This window comes from Silene latifolia, chromosome X, assembly GCF_048544455.1.
Source record: "Silene latifolia isolate original U9 population chromosome X, ASM4854445v1, whole genome shotgun sequence".
Lineage (NCBI taxonomy): Eukaryota > Viridiplantae > Streptophyta > Magnoliopsida > Caryophyllales > Caryophyllaceae > Silene > Silene latifolia.
Genome location: NC_133537.1, coordinates 338,062,330 through 338,081,943, shown reverse-complemented (window position 1 = coordinate 338,081,943; position 19,614 = coordinate 338,062,330). Strand labels below are relative to the sequence as shown.

The 19,614-nt window shown below is 34.0% G+C and overlaps 2 protein-coding genes across 2 annotated transcripts; one reads left to right on the top strand and one right to left on the bottom strand.

Moving 5' to 3' along the window:
* Positions 1-396: 396 nt before the first annotated feature.
* On the bottom strand, positions 397-2,706 carry LOC141621006 (uncharacterized). The gene is made up of 3 exons (XM_074437734.1): positions 2,599-2,706; positions 1,808-2,011; positions 397-1,650 (listed from the first exon to the last, which is right to left on the bottom strand). Exons 1-3 carry the CDS (start codon positions 2,704-2,706, stop codon positions 397-399), a joined length of 1,566 nt encoding a protein of 521 aa, XP_074293835.1.
* An 11,546-nt stretch (positions 2,707-14,252) lies between these two features.
* Positions 14,253-19,443, top strand: LOC141619238 (peptide chain release factor PrfB1, chloroplastic). The gene is made up of 7 exons (XM_074436267.1): positions 14,253-14,523; positions 15,469-15,540; positions 15,924-16,144; positions 16,320-16,523; positions 17,205-17,420; positions 17,651-17,837; positions 18,954-19,443. Exons 1-7 carry the CDS (start codon positions 14,361-14,363, stop codon positions 19,250-19,252), a joined length of 1,362 nt encoding a protein of 453 aa, XP_074292368.1. The 5' UTR covers positions 14,253-14,360; the 3' UTR covers positions 19,253-19,443.
* Positions 19,444-19,614: the final 171 nt, after the last annotated feature.

Here is a 19,614-nt window from a genome sequence, read left to right as displayed (position 1 = left end):
TACAATAATCGGACAAATAAAATCTAAGATGAACTAGCGAAATCGCGCCATACACGAAACTGATGTCGATACAAGCCATTATAATGAGCTACGCTTGCATCATGTACCCAACAAGGAGCTAATGGAGGCATAGGTGACAAGGGGCGTACCCGGAGCCACAAATAGTGGTTTCCCGCATGTAATACCCATAAGACACCATATGGGGTACGTACTCCGGGGGGGCTCGTAAAGGCAAATAAGTAAAACTACCATTCCAATGTCGCTGACTTTCTCGATCGTCAAATGCAGAAATACAACATATCACCCAATTGTACATCGTAGCATAACCATATAGATCGAAACCGTCCATCCAATGACCCGAGCCACACGGTATCTGATCCATAAATGTAATTCTAGCTACCTCCGCATCAAATCTCCCTGGGCCATAAATATGATCACGTAATCGGGACTAAGAATTTCCCTAAGTAAATCTGTTCTAGCCATCGTGAAATGAGATTGGTCACCCCGAACAGCATGTGAGATAACTCGAAAACCACAATGACCGTCTCCGTAAGGATTAAACCATGCTTCTACATACTCGTGAAAAAATGAAGGCAGGAAGTCACGATAAGGAAAATACCTCAAATCACCAATGGTGTAGTCGACCTCAAGAGGTGCGCAATACGTTGTGCCGAAACTCCCCGTAGTCGTGGTAGCAGTGGTAGACGGTGTACCGGGGCCCGTTTGAGTGGACCGGGGGGTTCTATACGGAGTAAAACGAACCGACGGAGTAGAACTGGGAGTAGACGACGGAGTAACAGGAACCGTCAGAGTAGAACGGGGGGTACTAGACGGAGTACGTTGGGAAGACGGAGTACCTACTCGAACCCGTGCACGCGCATGCTCAACGGCGGACGGATCTCTACGAGTTCCCCTACTCGGACGTCCTCTAGGGTTCTCGTTCACCCGAGGCTCGTTTACATCCTCCTCTTGCGGATGTATCTGAGAGTAAAGGGCATCGAACATGGATGATCTCATACTCGGATCTGCATTCCGAATTTCATCGAATAACTCCTCCAATCGATCATCGTCACAAGTCGGCATTGCCTCCGAACCATCGTACTCTAACTTCCTCCAAAATGCATGTAAAACATCAACAGGAACCCGAGATCCGTTTCTAGCAATGCGATGAAGTGAACAAGCACATAACAAACCAAGTGTAGTAGCCTTTACACAATCGCAATCGATCATCAAGGCATCTTCCGTCATCTTGGCACCCCTTTCGAATTCTTCACGCAATTCAATGATGGCATTCTTTGATATTTTATAGGAAAGCCTGGAAAATAATCTCTGAATCCCCGTCAACCGCTTCGTTCTAGATAACTCCAACAAGTGTCGGATCTCAACATGTTGCGTTTCCATCAAAGAATGAAACCGAATCCAAATGCTATCAACTGCCAGTTTCGCGCTATTCAGCCATCTCTTCAAATTCGCATGAGCCGACTCAACCCGGGATGTAGAAGTATTCCCAAAATGACTTATCTTGTTCGTTCTATACTTGACCCATTTTTCCAAGTGCGGGAACCATTGCCTCTCAATATAAGCCGCCACTCCCGCCCATTCCCTTGCCAATTTGCCCCACGCAACATTAAACTTTTCTTCGGTTTCCGCCTCGACAACCGCAGAAACAAAGTAAAGGTTACGTGCTTAGCCCAACTATCCCGACCCGTGATATCAAGTGCTTTCGTCTCCACGTTAGAATATATATGCCAAAGACATAGCAAGTGAGACGAATCCTAAAAAACAATGGGAATCGCGTTCAACAAACCTCCCTCGCAATCGGAACAATAACATTAGGTTGAACGGCATCATTTAGCAGGGCCTTCAGTTTCCGTAGGACCCACAAATATTTCTCCTCGGACTCATGCGTCACAAGAGCATACGCGATGACAAAGCTCTTCCCGACGGGTGTGACTCCAACCATCTCAACAAGCGGAAGACGGTATTCATTTGTCTTGTACGTGGAATCGATCTGTACCACATAATAGTATGATCGAAACATCTTAACGGCTTCGGGATGAGACATGAACACGTGGGTTAGCTCGTCGGTCTCCTGATCAGTGACCCAATAATGAACGTACTTATCTTTGAACCGCAAGTGCTAACATCTCATTGTCTGTGCGGTTTCTCCCTTCTCTTTCCTCGGCCCTTACTTTCTGAGAACGGTTGTAGATTTGTCGCCGATTAGGTCTTGACTTTTCCGGATTCCGCTGATGCAAACCCGCACTAATAATTGTCGGTCTAACGTGAGCTCTAACTTGGGCATCGATATAAGCCAACTCCTCGTCATCAAGCTTTGCAAAGTATCCGCGCCGTCACAATACAACGTTAAACCATGATTATGAAACCCGGATCTCATCACAAGCCGCCACTTATTCTCTTCTAATTCAACAACTTTCATTGAAAATTTGCAATTGCACCACGCGGTAGCGGTGTTACCCCTCATTAAAGAATCGACATCCTTATTTACGGGACCTTTTCCACCCATCCGACAAACAAAATAACGTTGTCTCAAATTCGTGTTACGACCAACTTTCTTGTTGCTTGCTTTTTTTATACCAAACCCGAGTCGGAGCCCGATCTCATATGCCCAATTAAACGCTTCAATACTAGATGCAAAAAATCTGGTTGTCGTAAAATGATCTGAGTAATCAACACCGTCTCCATCGTTAATCACCTGCGCACGCATTTCAACAAGTTAGTTATTAATTCAATTATTTGCTACGGGACTAGTCGAAGTAAATAAAAAATAATATAAAATTAATACAAACACGGTAATAAGTTATTTTTTACAAAACGAGTCGGAAATGTTAAAGATAAAAATTTCATATAAAGACGGTAATTAATTAATTCAATTGTTTTATAATACAAAAACGGCATTTAATTATTTTGTACACAACGAGTCGGAAATAACGGAAATTAATTATAATTATTTGAATTGTCGGAAACTATAAAAAATAAAAAAATTTAATACAAAGACGGAAATTAATTATTTTATACAAAACGAGTCGGAAAAAAAAAAAACAAAGAAAAAAAAAAAAGTAACGAGAAACTCTAAAACAAAAAGAAAAAAAAAAAAAAAAAAAAAAAAAAAAAAAAAAAAAAAACAATGGGCCAGACGAAGAATTCCTTCGTCCAACACCAAGCCCAGACGAAGGAATCCTTCGTCCAAACCCAACATGAGACGAGCCCCTGCTTCGTCTGGACTGGGCCTGGGACGAAGAACCCCCACGTCTCAGCCCAGTTCCGTGTTCTTTCTTTCTTTTTTTTTTTTTTTTCAATTGCTTTTTCATATAAATCCGTCACAAATTCTATCATAATTCCGTCTACATTCATGGCATCTATCCTAATTCGGGATTCAAACGATAATAAAACATAAATTTTTAACAAAACTAAATCGTAAACTAACCTCGTTACTATCTTCATTGTTGAAATCGTTGTTAAAATCATTCCCGTTCATGTTGTTAATTACAAAACCCGACTTTTTTTTTTTGTTTGAAATATTTTAGTGAGACGGTGACTTGTGTTTTAGTGAGACAGTAATTTCATTTCTGTTTTGAGACGGAAATTGCATTTTGGTGAGACCAATATGGAGTCATGATATGGAGGGCAAACTTGGAATTTTACGTTAATTGTCGACGATATTTAGTAATTTGTCGACGACGTATAGCAGGACCCCCTGCTATACGTCGTCGACAATTTACTAATTATCGTCGACAATTAATGTAAATTTCCAAGTTTGCCCTCCATAACATAACTCCATTTCCGTCTCACTAAAATGCAATTTCCGTCTCACTAAAACACAAGTCAATTTCCATCTCACTAAAATCTTTCAAACAAAAAAAAAGACGGTTTTTCAAAAAAAAAAAAAAAAAAAAAAGCGGGATTTGTTATTAACAACATGAACGAGAACTTAGCGATTATCGATTACCGCACCAAAAATTAATCTAAGTCAGAAAATGATTTTTTTTTTCAAAAATAAAAAAAAATAAAAAAAATAAAATTTCGGACGAAAAACATTTTCGTCCAGACCAAGGTCCGGACAAAGAAAATTTTCGTCCATACCATGGTCCAGACAAAAATATTTTTCGTCCAGGTCCAGACGGAAAATATTTTTCGTCTGGACCTGGGTTTGGACGAAAATATTTTCCGTCTGGACCTGGGTCTGGATGAAAAATATTTTTGTCTGGACCATGGTCTGGACGAAAAATTTCTTTGTCCAGACCTTGGTCTGGGCGAAAAATTTCTTCATCCAGGCCCTTTTTCAACAATTTTTTTTTTTATAAAAAATCATTAATTTCCGTCTTAAATTAGTTTTCGGTGCGTGGATCGATAATCGCTAATTAAAATAAGTTTCAATAAATTAAAAAATTAAAATAAAACGAACTATCCCCGAACGGGGTTTATTAGTAATTATTAATTATTTTTTTACGAAAACAAAACAAGACGGAAAAAATATAAGGGGGAGTGTGAGGGAGGGGTAGTTTTGGAAGTTCATTAAAATTGTCGACGATAATTAGTAAATTGTCGACGACCTTTAGCAGGCAGGCTTGTTTTTACTTGAGGGTCCTCGGGACTGAGCAAAAAGTCCGATTATCTAAAGCATTTGATATCCACCCGAATCTGATCCAAAATTTTGGATATTCGATCAGAAAATTAAGTTTAGGTTGGATATCTAATACGATTTTTTGCTTTATTTTGATTGAATATGGATATTAATTTTAAAACACTTGAATATGGTATTATATTATCAAATTTTGGTTTTATAAGTGCATTTAGAGACTGGTACTCGTAATATGATTTTTCTCTATTATTTTGGAGATGTTCCAATTTTTCATATTTTAAAAACTTTTGTCGTTATTAAATATTATCACTAAACCCAACATTTCCAGTGATACAACCATCTAAAATAGGGTTAAAATACAAGAACAACATGTAAGTGGTACGTAAATGTTATTTCGAGATCATTGAGGTAGAGAAACAAACGCAAATTCTCGTGTACGATAATGAATATGATATTGTCTCAAACTTAATCGTGGAAGTAAATTCCAAAATAAAGATATTCGATAGATATGTGCATCAGATCTTATTTTTGTTGGAAATTCGTAGCATTTTGACTTAGGATTTATACTTTGGATATTTAATCTGAACTAGCACTTTGGATTAAATATTTGGTTTGTGTTATGCCTTTATATGTAGACCTTGTAAATATCACTGGCGTATTCGGTCCCGACTCAACTCGACTGTGCTTTCAGCCTTTTCTTTTCTTAGGTCAACCTAAAGACAGGATTATATTGGGGGACTTATAAGACACTTGGGCTTCCCAAGCCCGCCAAAAAAACAAAATAAAACTTATTTAGTCGAGTTACTTGGTTACTAAGATTATTATATTGCTTTTAATTATTTATAAATATTTCTGGTATCTATGAAAGTTTTCAGTTTAACCGTCCTAATTTATCAATTTAGTTTGGTCATCGAAATTATTCACAAATATCATGTCAAATTATAATGATTTAGATCTGATTTGGTTGCCCACATCAAAATGGGTGAATGGGAGATGTTTGGTTACCCAATTTCCCAACTGCTCCATAATGGAGTAGTTTGATTTGATTACCTAGTCTCTACTAGGCAATTGAAAACTTAAGTGTCAGTTCGACTCTCGGATGTCAACCAAACGAGTTTTGGGCAATTTACATGAATTCACCAAATCATGTATTTTGTAAAATTATGAACAATTTATTCCCATATAACAACCAAACGAGACCTTAATTATATTGCGATTTTGCAGTTATATCCAGTTTGATTTTGACTAAACCCAATCCGACACATATATAATCATCTCTCATCGATCATAACAAAAACAATGGAATGGAAAATAATACTAAAAAGTAAAAACACAACATCCGTATTAGATTACCAACACATTGATCTTTTACCTTTTATTATTAGCGTGCCAACATACACCAAACTACTACATGCACGTTTTTTTTTTTCATTCTTAAAGTATAAAGCAAACAAACAAACGAAAGGGAAGTACAATTTTAAACTTGAACTACATAACACGGTTACTCATTCGACCAACGCCATTGTTACAATGGCATTACACCGGGACTGAAGCGTTGTCTTCATCATTTGCGACCTGTGTACCAACAAAAATCACAAAGCATAAGAATTGGATCATGCACCATAAGGTGGTGGAGAACATAATTTGTTGCTAGGTTGTGATTCAGGTGAATAAGTAACGACATAGTGTAAAATTAAAAAAATAAAATAAAAATCTATCGACAAAGAAATAATGAAAAACAAAAAGGCGATCCTATGACATCATCGGACAATACTGAGTTTCAGTACACGTTCTCGCATATATTAGGTAGATTCCACACAATGATGAGAGAAACGTGTAAGAACAATAATATATATGCGAGATACATGTGATATTAAATTCAGTATCACTTAATACTATCAAGTGACAATATCTCATTTTCCAAAACGAAAAAAAAAAAAAAAAAAAAAAAAAAGAAAGAAAAAAAAAAAAAGCACAATGTAGAGCAAGCAACCTGAGTGGGTGGTAATATTAAAGGACCGAGTATGGTTGGCTTAATGGTATCGAATGCAAAAGAAGTTGCCATTATCACAGTCAAGATTTCACTTGTACAAATTCAACACAAGAAGATGAAGTGTATTTTATGTTATATACTCCGTATATGCTAATTGTTGCTTGGTGGTATGATTCATGGAAATTGGCCTTATTTATAGAGGTTACAACCCTACAATGTTGCATCACGTAAATAATATAATGGATTGATATCAAATTATAAATTCATTACTCCATATTATTGATATAATTTAATACATGCTCATTAGGTTGCACCGCTTGCATCGTAACTCGTAAAGTTACTTATTATCCTCATAAACGTTACTGCCTGTTTTGGTAAAAATTTACCGATATACGGATTTTCAAAGAGTGGATCAAAGTAGTCAATCTAAAGTTAAAACAGAATGAAAAATGAAATGCAAATGTGAACAACGAATGCAAATGCGAGAATGTAAAAGATACGGAAAGCTGGTGACTAATATATGTCGAAACCAAAAAGTATTTAGCAATTAGTGGTTAAGAATAAGGTATAGTGGACACTTTAATTTGAACTTATATATGTCCCAGGTTCAAATCCTATCATCCGTAATATTGTATTGCCTTTTTGGCTCATCAGTCAAGTCACAGAAAAAGGGAAAAAAAAAAAAAAAAAAAAAAACTAATATATGAGCAAGGCTATCTTCCAAATGTTAAAGTTAAATCGGATGTATGATTAAGAAATAAAGTTAAGCTCACATAGGTCTAATTTTGAGAAAGATAAACATTTTACTAATGAGGTTTAGTTTTGGGTGAGAATGAGATTCGGGAAAATGAGGTTTTTCCCTTCTTTTTTTCCCTTGAAAAACTGTCTTTTAAATTTTAATAGGGTTTCAATTTTTAAAGGTTATCAATTTTTAGGCCATAATTCCAAAAAAATATAATCGAATCTCCTACAGACCGCCCATATACCGATAAAAGACGTCACTCGATTTACAATCAAACATTGAGAAATGGTATTGATTCTCCGGTTATTGCGCCTCAAAGTTACATCGTCCATGTTAGTGTGAGTTTAGCTAATTTGAACTTTTATAGTGAAATCATGTGCAAATGCATATGGCTTACAAGAGCGTGGATAAGATTGTGTATTAATTACTTCGTACTCAACCCGTGATTAACCAAGTGTAAAGACTAAAGAGCCTCTCATTTCAGACGATAACAGGGTCTTATTGGATGACACTGAATTTTAGTATCACCATTCAACAATTAGGGTAAAAAAAAAAGTTGAAATGGTTAACATATTCAACTTATGTTATCTCGAGCATAATTGGATTCATACAAAATTGGAAGTTCACACTCATAAAATTAAATAAAAACAATCGGTCAAAATTAAAAATAAATGTACTAATACAACTTATATTGTTTGATTTACCTTTTAGATTTTCACTATCACTCACATTTAGTGACCTCCTAGAAAATATCACAAATACTATCTTACAACCAGTTGTATACTAGTTTGAATGCACGTGCGTTGCAACGGGTTAATTAACTTATTTATGATGAAAAAAAAATGTTATAAGAGTTTAATGTTTACATTCTATGTCTAATGATTTGTTTACATATTATTAAAATATCTCTTTAAAATAAAATAAAAGATTAATATATACGTGGGTTAATTCTTATTTATAATCATATAATCACCCACCTTATACTAATCTTTCGATGTGGGACAATTCTACTATTTATAAGTAATATATTCACCAAACTTGATTATGTTTTACGATGTGGGACAATTCTACTATTTATACGTAGTACATATTTATCAAATCTCCATTGTTTTTCAATATGGACAAATAACATACTCAGAATTAGACCATCTTTTTTGCACTTAGTTCGACATCCAACCAGATCCCGAATACCGAATACGGACAATTGCTACTCATTATATATAATAGTTATATTTAAATTTAATAATTTGATCAAGTACTCTTCATTAATATTTGTACGTTGTTTTTCTTTATTTTTTTAATCATAATTGAGATACGGAAATGTCCCGTGGTACCCTTAATTTTGTCAGATTTTCCATGTTACCCCCTACTTTTAAGAATTTGCCTATCGTACCCTTAAGGTTCCATTTTTTTGCCTATGTTACTCCCTAATGTAAAGGCTGTTAAATGGACGTTAAGTTTGATGGCATGACAATAAAATAACAATTAAAGAATAATATCCCCTTTATTGTTTTATTGGTACGGATATCTCTTTCTTTTAAATGAAAATTTAATTAACTATATCATTATAATATTGAAAATTTCTCATGGTAACCTCTACCAAAATTCGAGGGTACAATGAAAAATTTCAGTTATAATATTTACCATTTTATCGCTCTTTCTCCCACCTAAAAAAATGTTACAACTTTAAAAATTTAACAATTAATTCAAGATTATGTTTAAAGTCTCTTATATAATAAGTATATTTTTAGAGATTCAATATATTTGGGGTGATACCTAAGTTCCAAAGATAAATCCTATTTATAATCATGGGATCACCCCACCTTATGATAATCTTCTGATGTGGGACAATTCAACTATTTATACGTAGTATATATATTTATCACATTTTTCAATGTGAGACGAATAACATATTTAACCTAATTCGACATCCAACCCGATTTAATAATAAGCAAATACTATATTATCTATTAATATTCATACGTTTGTATTCTATTTTTTTTTATCATAATTAAAATATATGCAAATGATATGAACCTATACTCTAATAATAGATTTTTTTTAATACAATTCTAATTATATTATTTAAACTTAATATATTTACCACACATACATTATTTTTCAATGTGGGACATATAAAATCTATAGGTAGAAAATAATGATATAAACTTTTAAGAACTCTCCAAGACAATACTTAATAGACTCAAAAGATTTTGGGTTATGACTTCTATTTATAATCATAAGATCACCCTGCCTTATGGTAATCTTTCAACGTGGGACAATTCAAATATATATACATAGTATATTCACCACACTTACATACTTTTCAATGTAGGACAAATAACATACTAAGTACACCATTTTTTCGCACCTACTTTGACATCAACTCGATTTAATAATGAGAAAATACAATAGAATCTGCACTCTAATGATACCATTTTTTTGTCACCATCTAATTATATAATTTTCATACGATATTTTTTTGTCAAATGAATATAAAGTTTTTATATCAAAATTATAAACATCAACTTTAATATAATATAGAAAATGTATATATATGAGACAACTCTATTATTTATACATTATATATTCACTACACCTACATTATTTTTCAATGTGGGGCATATAACATACTAAAAACTACATATCTTTTATATATAAATTTTTTTGTATTAATATCTAAGTTTCAAGGATGTCTCCTATTTAAATTTCACCCTACTAAAAAATACATATTTTTTATATACTATTCTTTCGATGTGAGATACATAATTTAATTATTTAGACGTAGTATGTTCATCATGCCTACATTATTTTTAAATGTGAAAGATATAACATACCAAGAAGTAAATGTCTCTTCTTAAAAAACCATTATTGTATACGTATTGTTTTTCTTTGAAGGTAAAACTACTTAGTCTCGATCGACGATCATTAGATAGAGATCTCTATATCGTACATATAACGACACATTAACGCTCTATTAGTGCATTCAGGACACAACCATTAGTAAATCTTTAGTTTTGTACTGTGTTAGGAGACAACCATTAATAAAACTCTTTGTCATTATAGGTTGTCTATGTGACACCAATATTAAGTGACATTTTGCTTCTCTTGTTCATGTTCTTAACTCTTTTCCGAGTAGTTATCATCAATCTCCACTTTATTTTTTATATCATATTGTAGAGATAATAATAAAAAATCTTAAGAGAGCTCTTTAAAACAATATTTATGAGACTCAAAAAATTTTGGGTTGATACATAAGTTCCAAATATGTCTTCTATTTATAATCATAGTATCACACTACCTTATAATAATCTTTCGATGTGGGACAATTCTACTATTTATATGTAGTATATTCATCACACTTACTTATTTTCCAATGTGGGACAAAACATACTAAAAAGTACACAATTTTACATATTAAAAAGTACACCACCTTTAATATGTGCAAATAATATGAAATTTATACTCTAATGATAGCATTTTTTACCACAAAGCTAATTATATTATTTTCATAATTTTTTTAACGATATTTTTTTGCCAAATGAAATGTAAAAGTTTGATATAAAAATTAGAATTATCACTTGATTATAATTTAGGAAATATGCATATTATAATAATTAAAAGATTCTCTACTTTATTTTTTACATCAAAAATTATACTTTTCTAAATTGATTTTTGATGATGTGGACGCTCTCAGATCGCTCGAAAAAACTCTCTTTTATATATATATACTAGATTTAATGCCCGTGCGATGCACGGGCCACTTGTAATTTATGTTTTTATAAGCAGTTGTTAAACATTACGTTTATCATTATCTCGATGTTGCAATAACAAAGTATTTATTTAACAACTAACTAATAGACGGTCTCAATAATAGCGAATGGGTTATTAATCTTAATTTTTATAAAATGTTGTCAAAGTTATATCAATAAATTAATTTTATTAGTATTAATCTTTAGATGCCTAATTTCCTTTTAGCTACCTAGCTTGTAAGTTAATATTTGTGATTATATAAAGGTATGACAATCACTAATTAATCAAACCATATTATTATTAATGGAGCCATACAGCTAATAAATTATCTACTTTCATATTAGGAGTGTAGTACTATCACTTGAAATAAGAGAAGGATCTGATGTGCTCGTCTCTCTACCACATTTGTGATTTCACTGATTTGCGATTAAATAAAGGTCAGCCAATCACTAATAAGGCCATATAGATGGAAGCTAGCCTTGCTTTACTCAGAATCCGTTTAACTGGTAATACGGATCCAAAAATTATCACTTGATGGTAATACGAGAAACTGTTTGCTATTACCTAGGCAACTATCCTTATCATATGATATCGACTTGGCTTTGTTTTGTCATTAAAATGGAAATTACAGTCTTAAGTAAGAATTTGTGTATTGACATTCACAAAGCAAGATTGCTAATAAATTTTGTACCGTTATAATAAGCAATTGGTCTCCCTTGTGACGGGTTACCATTTGTGACGGATATTTTGTGAGATAAAATGGTAACAAAATGGGTTAGTGGAGAAAGGGGACCACATGAATAGTGTTGCAGAGAGAGAAAAAGTGGGTACATTGTGAGGTAAAATGGTATCCGTCTTCAGCTTGTGACGGATATGTCATGTCTTCAATGAGAATTTGTGTATAATAAGAGTGTACTAACGCTAGATGATCAAATATGCTTATCTTTGTACATATATGCCATGTATATATGAGCTAGGGAAGAAGATGATCAAATATGCTTATCTTTGTAAGACTTGCATCATGGATATGTATATCCCAACATAGAGTATAATGTATTTTTTTTTTTACTTTTACTTTTCTGGCCTCCAATGAATGTCAATTATCTTACACCCTCTCCAATATACAATACACATTAGCTTGCTAAATACAAAGCTCAAATGCATAAAAAAGATGTACATGAAGCTTCAACCTTTAGTTTAGCCCTTGAAATTACCACCATTAATTCTGCCAATTAAAGATGTTCTATGAGATAATAAAATGACCCTATAATTTTACAAACATAAAAAGTAGATCCAAACTCAGCATGAACAATCAACCAACAAAACCATATGCTAAAATTATCTTATGAAGAACTGAAAAAGTCTTTAAATCTTCTTCTACACATGATTTATTAAAAATATAAGTTGTCAATATTAAAAACATCGAAACATTAAGTCACTACAAAAACTCTCTAGTTACCTAGTGCGCACCGAAGGTAGCGGCATCATTCCATAAGCAAGAGTCATCCAATTAATTTGTTTTAGTGTGTCCTGAAATCAAGAAAAAAAAGACCATAGAAATTGTTTATAAAAATAATAATAAAAACTCAAAACTAATTACGCATGTGTAGAAATCTAATCATTGCCACAAAGAATATGATAAACAAACCATCAATTAAGCAAGTATAATAACTAATACGTATATAAATGAAGTTGTGCATGCTTGTGTTGCTCACAATTATGATGATGGAATTTCTGAGCGTAAACGGTAAATCATCAATATACAATTTTTTGGGTTTAAAAACATCATATTTATATGCTCATCGTCAATTGTGTTTGATTTGGTTTAGGTATCCATTAATCTTATCTTTTAGTTTATTCAAGAGTAATCCTCTAATATTTATATTTATTTTTGATGATTAATTAATTTCAATATAGGTAGGCATATAGTGTTTTATTTTGTGTGGTATTCTAATTCATATAGGGTTGGTTAGTTAATAGAAGTACTATTCTATGGATGATTTATTTTATTTTATTTTTATAGTTATAATTTATTTAGCATTATTTATTAGTGCGAGGTGTTTTGGCTATGTTGGAGTCTCTATAATCGCTCGGAAAAAGCTTCCTTTATTAATATAGATAGATAGATATAGATAGATTAGCATTGTACAACCGTCTCAAAGTTGTTGAGTTCTTTACACAAAGTTGTCGAGCTATTTTATAAATTATTGAACTAATTTAAAAAGTTATTGAGTTTAATAATTATTCCTCTTAAGCTCAATAAGTTTGTATTGTAACTCGACAATTTTGTTAGTAAAGCTCGATAACTTTATAACAAAACTCGACAACATTGAAAATGTTGTACATAAACTACATACAACCAGTTGTATAATCTACTAATTGAGAAAATATCGACCGAATTGTTCACAAATGATTGCTTATAAGACGGGAATATCAGTTAACTTAAGACGAGTCAAATAGAATAGATAAAGCAAAAGCATAATGTTTAGAGATTAGCAAAAAAACTTATGTTATCTTTGCATGTAAGTTGTTATTGACCCGTTTTAATATTAAGACAGATATGTCTGTTTTCGGAGAGATTAATTGCAATTAGTTTTAGTTCGATCTTAACATGAAGAATACATAAAAATAGAATTGAAAAATGGAAAATCATTTACTCTTAAACAAGGATAGGCGGTTTTACATAAGTATTAATGTAAAACTACAAGTTCATTGTATTAAACATATCCCTAAAGTAACTACCTATAGTAAGTTATTTATTAGTTTTATATGTAAAACGGTTTTACATGAAACTCTCACGTCAAGACAATAGGTGTGATTACTGCCTAGGGTCTAAGGGTGTTCATCAATCCAAAATCGAACCACACCGATTGAACCCAAATACTGGAAAACCTTGTACTCCAAAATCAAAGATCGGACCGGTTAGATCGAGATCCAAATCGGACCGAAATCCTTAAGATCAAGTCTTTTCTGGGTTTAGACCGGACCAGTTCCACTAAGAAATGTAACATGAGCACTTTTTTCGAGGTTGGGCCGGACCGGACTGGATACCAGTCCCCCCCATATTTGTGGACTTGGGATGAGACCAATCCGGCCGGTCCACATCAGTCCGGTTTACTGATTCGGACCGCTTTACGAACACCCTAACGGTGTCGTTTCACAACCTCATCAAATCCTAAACTTTTTTTAATCCGTCACATTGATTAAAAGCTTATCCAAGATTCTGCACCATTTCATTCCTTCATTTTTCTGCAGAAATTTTTACAGAAATGAATGGAGCTGTGCACATTTGTAGCTCAAATTCATTACTACAAACCTCCATTAAAATGCCCTTTTCAGCTTTCAACTCTCCTTCTTTCCCTCTTCAAAAACCCACTTCCCTTTCTTCTTTATCCTTCCTTTCTACCCCTTCTCATTTCCCTCTACTTTCTGGTAAAGTTTCAATCTTTTCTCAATTTTTTTTTCATGTAATTTAAAGTTTTGTGTATAAAATTTAGCATTCGTGTGAAAAAGTTGTGAACTTTTTTATCTTTTAGTGTTTGTAAGTTGATGTTATGATGTTATATTGTGTTGATTGTAGAATGTAGAGTAAATGATTGAATTATGATTGAATTATACTCCCTTCGTCCCGGACATTGAAGGGTAGTTTAATCAAACGTAAACAAATGATTGAGACGGAGTGAGTATGTGATTATATATGTATACATGTATTTTTAGTTTGTGGGTTACAGCGTATTATAGTTGTGGACTATGGTTTATGTTACATTGTTATACTTTCCGTCATACTCATTTGTTTACCTTTTATACTCACTGCAAGGATTGTTTTCCTTTTATATTCATTGTGAGGGGTATTTTAAAATTTAATCAAAGGTAAACAAATGAATGAGACGGAGGGAGTAGTTTGTTACTCGAACCCTTTCATTGAACTCACAAGTGTTGTTGTCACACAATTGAGGCTTGGACATGGTTCTGGTACACTTGGACTATAGGTTACTTCATTTTAAGCCCTAAAAACAATGATTTTTCCGATTCTCAGAACCCAAATTACGCCTATGTCGATGATTATAGTTGAATCTAGTGGCATATAATGACCCCATGTTCAGTTCTTTCGTAGTCACTCCCCGTTGTTTTGATGGTAGGATTTGGAGGGAAAAAGGAGTAAAACAATTTATTTTGTTTGGATAATCAGTTGGGTTTGAGGGAAATGGGATCCATTTTTCGTCCTACAAGCACCAAGTTCATAAAAATTAGTTATTGTCTAAAAAACTATGGCTTCACCTGTCTTCCGTTTTGCTGTTTTATTTATTTATTTTTATTTTTTTAAAAATTATGATTGTGATTCTCCTGATGTTATTGTGTTTATGGACTTGGATGAAGTTCAATTTGCAGCCCCAGATAGTCAGTTGAGTGTTGACGTGACCAATGAAACGAGCGAGTGGGCTATGCAAGGTACTCCGATATTCTAACTCTAGCTTTTACTATTGAGTATTGACAATTTGGATTTTGAATTTGTAAAATGAAGAAAAATTAGATGTCTGTAAGTTTATGTCTTGTGCATTGATGGCTCTTACTAGAATAAGGTTTTGCATTGCATCACACTTGAGGGTGCTGCCTCCTATTATAATATAACCTCGGGTATGGATCCTCCTTTGAATGTGCCTTGTTGGTCGGGTCCGTGGGTATGACTCTGCATATCTGCAGGAAATAAGGGTTCTACCAGCTTTACTAAATCTTCTAGTTATTTTGGTGCTAGTTCACTCATATGAGTCATATCCCTTAAATGAACTAAAATGGTGATTAATTTCTTCGTCTACTCGTACAACTTTGTGCAGATTTTTATACGCTAAGAAAAGAACTCGAAAATACGAGCAAGCGTGTAGAAGAGATTGTAGCATCTGCTGGACTGCAGTATTTAGAGGAAGAGCTTGCTGCTTTGGAGTCCAAAGCAGCTGACAGCACGTTGTGGGATGACCGTGCTCAAGCCCAAGAAACCCTTTCTTCTTTGACGGATGTCAAAGATAAACTTAAACTTCTCAAAGATTTCCAAAATCAGGTATAGCTCGTGTCCACTCACACGGGAGTGTTTTCGTGGGTTGATTCTTTACCCAAAGTGGAATTATAGTTGATTGGTTTGAACATCCAAGAGAAAAAAGAGTAGTGAATAAAACCAAATAGAGGGAGTACATCAGTTCGTCATGTAATGATTCAAATTGATTCGTTTGTTGTAGGTGGAAGAGGCGGAAACTATTGTTAATCTTACGGAGGAGATGGATTCCTTAGACACTGCATTTCTTAAAGAGGCAGTCAGCATTGTTAAGGCATTAAACAAAGCACTTGATCAATTTGAGTTGACACAATTACTTTCTGGTCCATATGACAAAGAGGGTGCTGTCATCTCTATCACAGCTGGTGCAGGAGGCACTGATGCTCAGGTGTGCTGATTTGCTTGGGCTGTTGGGCATGTTATTATGTTTGCTCTTAGGTCCTTCTTAAAGAACTACTCCCTTTGTTTTTCTATATATAACGTTTTCTATTTTCAAGAAGGCGATATGACTTCTGATTAATCATAAATATATTGAGAATTTTATGAATATCATTAGAATCATGACGAAAAATGATTTTATAAAAATACAGTTCAAAATTTATACTAAAAACATTTTGGGAGATTTTGTAAAAGTGAGCACCGTGAAATGTGAAACCAACATACTTCGTATTAAAGAAAAAACAAAAACAAAAAGCGAGTTGTTTTTTTTACCCTTTTTTTGCAACCGTCGGAATCTCTGATTTCCAGGGTCTAGACTCTCGAGTGTCAACGGAGGAACTTTCCCTTATTGCCATGTTATGCACTCTTATTTCCGCCTCTTTCACAGTCATGAACGTATTTTTTCTGTACGGAATACTAATATGTAAACCATCTGATCTGATTGCCATCATACCATTCCCCCTACAAAGAAAGTCCCTTTTATCTATTAAAATATTCGCATCGAGACATTCTTTTGGTCTTTTGGCTCCTTAATCCCCTAAACGATCTCAGAGATATCAACTTGTTAAAGATCAAAGCTTTATATACACTAGATTTCCTTGTGTAAATTCTTTGATATATTTCAGTGCAGGATTGGGCTGACATGCTTCTCAGGATGTATATGAGATGGGCAGAAAAGCAGAAATATAAGATTAGAGTGACTGACAAGTCCCCAGGAGAAGAAGCCGGAATTAAATCAGCAACGCTTGAGGTTGAAGGCCGTTATGCTTATGGTTATCTATCTGGTGAAAAGGGGACTCACAGGATCGTACGACAGTCACCTTTTAATTCAAAAGGTCTTCGTCAGGTTGGCCCATTGCTCCATCCTCTAATACTTTTCATTCATTTCCCGTTTCTCTTTGTTTTTTCATTCGTTTTCATTTATTACCTCACATATGGGTTTCAAACTTTGTTCATATTAGGCGACCCTAAATTGTGCTGTCATTGAATTACTTTGATTCTATGAAAAAAAAAATTCAGTGTATAGATGTATCCATGTTAGTAGATTGTTCGAGTAACCATCAACATTGTTTGCAGACGAGTTTCTCTGGGGTTGAAGTTATGCCTCTCCTTCCAGAAGAGTCATTGAACGTTGATATACCCGAGGAAGACTTGGACATAAGCTTTACAAGGGCAGGCGGAAAAGGAGGCCAGAATGTAAACAAAGTTGAGACAGCTGTTAGAATAACTCACATTCCCACTGGTGTGGCAGTCCGATGCTCAGGTAAGTTTTCAAATTTTTACTCTTACGACAAATTTTGGTTCTTTTTTTGTCGTGATGTAGAATTGTAGATAGTTCGACAGAGTTAGCTTTAGCTTATACTCACTCCATTCCATTACATCGTCTCTATCTGGTAATTGTGGTCAAGCGATATCCATTTTGACGTTTATTTTCTCACGATATACTATAGTTATGATTTTTTGAAAATGATACTAGGGAATTAGTTGGTTTGACACGTAATGGGGAAAATAAACCTGAGATTGAAGTAGAAATGTAGGTAGTTGAGCGGAATCAGCTTTAGCTATCATACAATTACATCTAGAGTCCTAGACTTGACAAAGAGGTCATTTGGGTTGGTTTTGGTTGGGTCATTTCCGTCAATAGTTACGAGTCTGGTCATTCGGTGATACGAATATGGTCTCGAATATTATTATTAGAAGACAAGTTAGCTCGTGTCCAAAGTTCTTTAGTTTGCTCTCACACTTGGAGGGAGTCAGATCATTCATTTTAAGTGTCTTTATTTCTCTTTTAATATTTAGACAAAGTTGTAAATATAGAATAAGAGTCTAAGAGTTTAGCTTTTATTCCTCCTAAATAGGTGCACTTATTAGAGACCTTTCGTTTGTACTCAGGATTGCTAGTCTCGGCTATTTAAGCTAGCAATTTGGTTGAATATACAGACATGAAAAAGAGAGAATGGAGATGAAAAAAAAAGTCGATGAGTTCGATAAAAAAAGTTAGAGTTTGACGCGATCATGCTTTAGCCCGAGAAATATTCAATAGGTCTCGAGTATTCTCACCATTACTCGTGTTATAGGTCTAGCACCGAGTAAATATCCCATTGACTTGAATTCTACCCATGAATTCAAGGCAAATATCCTTTTGTTTTATTTTTCTATTATTCCGCTTCCGCATTTTCGCATCATTCGGGTAGTTGAAGTTTTTGTTTCAGAATAGTTTATTTGGGCCATCTTGTGCTGTCTCAAATTCCAGTTCAAGTGTATTTCTGGCTGTCTTTTTAAGCGCGTCATTGTTGTGAGGTCTAGAATTGGTATCCTCACTTGTTAACATATCGATAATCATCTGATGTTGCGGCGACAATTTGTTATTCATTACCAGAGGAAAGATCCCAGATACAAAACAAGGTGAAGGCACTAAATCGACTGAAAGCCAAACTTTTGGTTATTGCTGAAGAGCAAAGGGCATCGGAGATCAAGCAGATCAGAGGAGATTCAGTGAAGGCAGAATGGGGCCAGCAAATACGAAACTACGTATTTCACCCTTACAAGCTCGTGAAAGATGTTCGTTCAGGATATGAAACTTCGGACATCACATCCGTGATGGATGGTGAATTGGATCCCTTCATTAAAGGTTACTTGAAACATAAATACAGTCAGTTGCTTACTGCTAGTGGTTAGACTGAATCTATTTATTGTACACATCCGAGTCTACAGAAGATAATTTGTAGGATCATATTGCTCTTATATATGACTTGGTACACTGCTCGACTTTCTGAAATATATGTATCAAGTACAAAGGGGAGTATTGCGACACTGCTCGACTTTCTGAAATATAATGCGAAGCTGTATTTGGCTACAATTTACCAGTTTCAGTGGTGTACTGTAATCTCAAATTTTATTTGCACAATTAAAATTTTCCCCTGTTCATAATGAAGACATGAACTGCTCATTTATACAGCTTTTTGCGACACTATAAAACCGACACCAATTTTCAGACTGTATTCATAAAGCTTTCCATTCATAATCTGCATTCTGCAACG